The sequence below is a fragment of the Limulus polyphemus genome, unplaced genomic scaffold, assembly GCF_000517525.1.
Source record: "Limulus polyphemus unplaced genomic scaffold, Limulus_polyphemus-2.1.2 Scaffold689, whole genome shotgun sequence".
Lineage (NCBI taxonomy): Eukaryota > Metazoa > Arthropoda > Merostomata > Xiphosura > Limulidae > Limulus > Limulus polyphemus.
Genome location: NW_013666299.1, coordinates 274,025 through 280,150, shown reverse-complemented (window position 1 = coordinate 280,150; position 6,126 = coordinate 274,025). Strand labels below are relative to the sequence as shown.

Sequence of the window (6,126 nt, the reverse complement as noted above, 5' to 3'; positions counted from 1 at the left end):
TTTATATTAACACAAGCACTGTTTTATGTTAATACATGCACTGTTTTATATTAACACAAGCCCTGTTTTATATTAACACATGCACTGTTTTATATTAACACAAGCACTGTTTTATATTAACACAAGCCCTGTTTTATATTAACACATGCACTGTTTTATATTACACAAGCATTGTTTTATATTAACACAAGCCCTGTTTTATATTAACACATGCACTGTTTTATACCTACCACATGCACTGTTTATATTAACACAAGCCTTGTTTTATATTAACACATGCACTGTTTATATTAACATAAGCCCTGTTTTATATTAACACATGCACTGTTTTATATTACACAAGCATTGTTTTATATTAACACAATCCCTGTTTTATATTAACACATGCACTGTTTTATATTAACACATGCACTGTTTTATACCACCACATGCACTGTTTATATTAACACAAGCACTGTTTTATATCAACACAAGCACTGTTTATATTAACATAAGCTCTGTTTTATATTAACACAAGCCCTGTTTTATATTAACACATGCACTGTTTTTATTCACTCGGTGGATATGCTGAGCTAGTCTTTATCCTGTATAGGCAAGTTTTACTATCGAAAACATGATTCTACTCGCTGGGACTTCAGAAGCAAGATATTCTTGCTTTCACGAATTACTGGATGACTTGTTTTGGATATACAGGTTTACGAGGCAGAATTTATATGTCTGAAGTATGACTGATATTATACATATAAATATGTGTGTTTTGTCATTTAGACTCATTAAATTAGTAGCATACATCTTATACTCTGTCTCAGGAAACAACAACACGAATTTTATAAAAACAGTGAAGATTCTTTGACCAAGATATTAACTATATATGGTTCTTTCCTTTAATCAGTTGTTACTTACTTTTTGCTTCTATCACATCGGGGCAGAAGATTTAGGAAACACGTTGTTTTATTTTTCGTGGTTTACAACTATTTGTATTTGTGGTAAAACTACTAAAGCCGCCATCTCTAATTTAGAACAACTGGTCAAAGGGAACACGTCCGGTCAGTAGCATTTTACCATCCACGCTAAAGGTTATTGTTGTAGAAGAGTAAAACCTCATTAGGCTATCTTCTGTGTCTACCGCGGGGAATAGAACCCTTAGCGTTGTAAGTCCATAGACTTACCGCTATACCACTGGGTACCCACTGTACCCACGCTAAGGGATTGTCTGTCATTCTTTTAATGCACCTATAGCTCAAAGTGCGCAGAACGATATCGCACGGGTTTCACTCCAGTTTTCCAACTCCATAATTCAGAGCTCTATTGTTGTACAACTAATTACCTGGTTTTGCTAAGTGTGCTCTCCTGTTGTTGTAAGCTATTTTTGTTAATCGTTAATTTAGAATTTTTTTAGCTAGAGAGTTTTTGGCGTCACGTAATAAGCGCGTGACTTAATAAATAGAACTTTCTAGGACGTGTAGAAAAATAAACGAATGAGACCAGAAAATAAAGTTTGAAGATGGCTTGAATGTATAAAGAAGAAAACTTTATTGCAAATTTAACACGGCAACAAAGGTGCAATGATTCGACAAGGTTTCCCTGCGGGACTTCAGGAGCAAGATATTGCTGCTTTCATAATCTCTACTTGGCTACAAGACTTCAGAATGTACAAAATGACCCCCCTTTTTTTTTGCTGTGACATAAACCCATTTTAATGTGAACATCATGCACAGTTTTAGTTTTAAATGAAGGACATCAAAAATAAACTACAAGATCGATGACGAGGAACCCACTTTGAGACTAATAATGGCTGGAGACGGCTTGAGTGGGTAATGAAGAAAAACTTTAATATAAGTTTAACATAACAGCAAATGTACAACGTTTCGACAATATTTTGTCATCATCAGGTACAGCAAGCAAAACCTTGTCGAAACGTTGTACATTTGCTGTTATGTTAAACTTATATTAAAGTTTTTCTTCATTACCCACTCAAGCCGTCTCCAGCCATTATTAAACTACAAGATCTTTTTTGTTTTTCTAATAAGAAAGTTACCTTGTATATTTGAAAACCAAATACTTTGTTAACTTTCAAATATTTTTTTTTATAGGCGATTACGATATTCCTCCAAATATAGGGATTCCAGACGCTTTGACAACTCCCAAGGGAGTATGTAAACACGATTCAACAGCAAGTAGTGATTCAGACGTCTATGACATCCCTCGTAATGCAACAAATCTTTATGATGTTCCAAATGTCATCCATTATGACGTTCCAGATGGGTTAATGCAATCTGCCAAATCTCTGTTAAAAGACAAGAACGACGATTATGACATTCCGCCATCTAAGCCTCAACCCGTGCACAACATACACGAGTTGTCACATCAATGGGACAGTAAGCACCTCATGACTCCATCGGAATGTTCTACACCTCCATCATCTCGACCAATTTCTACAACAAGTAGCCATTCTAGTCAGTGCCGTTCTTCGTCTAATCGATCTAGTATAGAACAAAAACAAGAACTTTACGATATTCCTGTAAGTGATTTCCGCCAGTTTGGTATTAGGTCTACCACAGATCGAAAGTCGTCTCCACATTCTTCGTTCATAAATAATTCAAATCAGTATCTGGCCCACGCGGAATCTCTTTATAATGCCCCTCCAAATAACGCACCTGTGAAATCATCAAGCCAACACACTAGTCCAGAGGAAACAACGAAATTCTACATCCAAGGCCTGTATGATATTCCACCTCAAGTTACTCGAGACCCAAACTCTTCTGCAAACAAGCACTCTGTTTCCAGTGACGAAATACAACATTTATTGTCAAGCTGTATTGTAGGAAAGGAGCTTCCTCTGGAACATCAAGATGCTGTTGAACTGTGTGCCAAAAGACACAAAGAAGTGCATTCTACAATCAAAACGTTATTCGAATGTCTTAAAAATAAGCAAAACAACAGGGAGGTCCATTCGTTTTGTCTGAAACTGAAAACAACAGTTTATGAATTCATTGAACTTGCACTGGGTGCTTTAGCTAACTGCATACATTCTCCAGACAAAGGTTTAGCTACTAAGTTGTCCAAACTTCTGAAACCTCTGGTAGAATCAAGCACGTACATAAGAAGCATAACCAACTTGGAATGCTACAGTCCTGAAGAACTCGAGAAGATAGTTGATTGCGCCCGTAGTTTAACAGAAGACGTGAAGCTTGTCGCTTACTTTATCTGCGGTAACTCCTCTTTAATATTCAAAAGATCGAACACTGAAAGAACAGGAAATGGCGACATTTTATCGAATGAACCAAAAGAAGATAAAATTAATTCTAGTAATCCAAGCAACGTTGATAATAAGTCTTTGCTTGACGGATTTCTTACAAGCGGACATTCGACAGACGGAATTGTTGAAGATAGGAAGTCGGACCAAGAATGGTTAAACCAATATGATTATGTTGGTATTCAGTCAGGAGTCGTGATCAAAAAAGAAAATAAGGATATTAAAGATGATGTACCAAAAGAAATGCATGATATATGTAGAAACCAAGTATCCAAACACATAGAAACTGAAAGAAATCTTCAATTTGAAGTCAATGAGTTAGATCGAAATGACTATATGTTGTTAGGGTTTTACAAACACCAAATCGACGAAGAAATTGTTAATCTTACAAACCTGATTGGCGTCCTTTTAGCCAAAATAAGAAGTAAGCAGCCACCAAAGATTTTCATTGGATATTGTAAGTTTGTGATTATTAGCGCAAGTAAGTTAATTTATATCGGGGATACGATTTCTATAAACGTGTATGACGAAGACATCAAAACCAGCGTTATTCAGAAATCCAACGGGCTTTCAGATGCCATAAAAAATCTCGTAGCAGACGCCAAAAAAGCAGCGTCATTGTTTCCCTCTGCTTTCGCTAATCATGAAATGATAACCAGTATTTGTGACGTGTCGCATAAGGCTAGCGACCTCAAAGTAGCTATTGGAAAACACCTATGAATAATTCTACTAGAACCCCTCAGACATCTTCTTTTCTCTCTCTCTCTCTGAAAGTTCTTGCTCTCGAACGACAGTATAAGGCAAATGTTAACTAGTACTTTTTTCTAGTTGTCTTTTTACATTTACATACATACATATTTTAATTTTGAAATCTTAATTTCATTTCTTATGATCGATTAGTTATATTTTTTATCAACAGGGGACACCTAACATTTATAGCTATCTTTGTTAGGGTTATAAGTAATACTGAATAAGAAACGTTCGTAAAGGGTATTTTTTAAACATTGATTACAATAATATATTCAAATATTACTTTTAGCAACTTTATCAAAACTTTGACATTATAGGTATTTTTCTTGTTTCAGTAAGAAGTTTTATATAGAAAAATGGTAATCGCCCGGACTAATTATTTACAGTCTAATACATCGATATGGAAACGTTAGTCTTTATAAAATAAAGTCATTTGATATCATTATTTCCTAATACTAATATATAGAGCATAGTTATTCACAATTTGAATGTCAACGCAACTGATCGATGTGCATTACGACAATAATTGTTATGATGTGTACGCCTTTAACAGCTGGCGAAGTATTATTATAATTAATTATACTTCTAATAAGACATTATTATTAGGCCTAATATATTTTAACTGCATTTTTTATCTAGTCCCTTATAGATTTTCAAGAATGAGAAGAGTGTATAATAATAATAGTATTCCAACCACACTATATTTGCTATATCCATTGCCGACGACGCGTTTCACTCAATCTAGCACTCATCAGGCTGGCTGTGACACAATAAACGCAGTAGCGGTCGGTACACTATTTATATAACTCATTTGTCTATAGGGGTTTAGATAAAGAATGTAGTGTTAAAAATATAATAGGCCTAATATTAATGTCCAATGACAAGTATAATTGTAATCATTCTTCGTCAGCTTGTAAAAAAGCGTTCACACCATAACAATTGTTGTTGCAACAAATGGTATATTTAAATAGAATTCCGACCACTAATGCCTTTGTTGTGTCCCAGTCAGCCTGATGAGTTCTGGATTAAACAAAACGCGTTGTCGGCAATGGATATGGTGAATATAGTTTGGTTGAACTAATTATTATACACTTTTCTAATTATTGAAAATTCCTGATGGACTAGATAGAGAATGTAGTGTTCAAAATATAATAGGCCTAATACCAATGTCTGATAACAAGTATAATTAATTATAAGGTACATTACGATCGAGAGAGGTATTTTGCACCATTTTGTAAGTAGACCTAAATTACAGTATAATTCGAAAACCGCTAGATATAAATAACTATAAACTTCAGATAATTGAAAAACGTAAAGAACAGAATGTATGAATTATAATGGTCACTTGTAACTCCGATTAGCGTATTAAATTTCTAACTATCAAGATTTTTACAATTTCTTTCTTAGAACCCAGATGGAATAAATACTTTGTGTATATATTTGGTTATAAGTTTATAAATATGATTATCTTTGATTTAAAAATTAAAGTTTGTTTATGGATTTAGTTTAAAAGTCTTTTATACGTGTGTTTTTAAATATTGCCCCCTTTAAAATCAGAGTTCGATCCTCGCGGATGGTAGAAAGTAGATACAGATTGAGTGGCTTTGTGGTTAAAGTACAACAAACAAAAGAATACTTAATAGCTGTTGATTTTGAAACAATGACAGTGATTGGTTATTAAAAAAAAAACAGGAAAAATAACAAGGACAGTGATTGGTTATTAAAAAAAAAAACAGGAAAAATACCTTAATATCGTTATTATAGTAATCATTAGCCTTATTCCTTTAAGTTGCATGAAAGGATGTATTTCTGTTTATTGTTTACAGGTTTATTTTTTTCTTTATTGCAAAACTGTGTGTTATATATATTGATGATAATAAAGATTGTGTTTTACGACTTTTCACGATTTTTAAATTCCTTTTCGTATTATCAGTCATGACATTGATCTATTTCTAATCTTCTTACATCAAGATTCCTGTGGTTTAAATTTACCTAAAAAAATCAGTGACTGTATAAAGAAAACAAACTTCAGAGATGGTCATTTTATTACAATGTAATTAGATCGTAGTCAAAGTAAAAGAAAAGCAACTATCGTTAGTATTGGGTTGATACAATTAGCA

The 6,126-nt window shown here is 33.6% G+C and overlaps 1 protein-coding gene across 2 annotated transcripts in view; it reads left to right on the top strand.

The window, feature by feature from the left end:
- LOC106459976 (breast cancer anti-estrogen resistance protein 1-like) overlaps window positions 1–5,794 on the top strand; it is a 49,814-nt gene extending 44,020 nt beyond the window's left edge. For both annotated transcript variants that reach the window (XM_022386568.1, XM_013919652.2), the window contains one exon: window positions 2,094–5,794. In XM_022386568.1, coding sequence (XP_022242276.1) covers window positions 2,094–3,976 — 1,883 coding nt within the window. In that variant the 3' untranslated portion in view covers window positions 3,977–5,794. The remainder of the gene's footprint in view (window positions 1–2,093) is intronic.
- The last annotated feature ends 332 nt before the right edge of the window (window positions 5,795–6,126 follow it).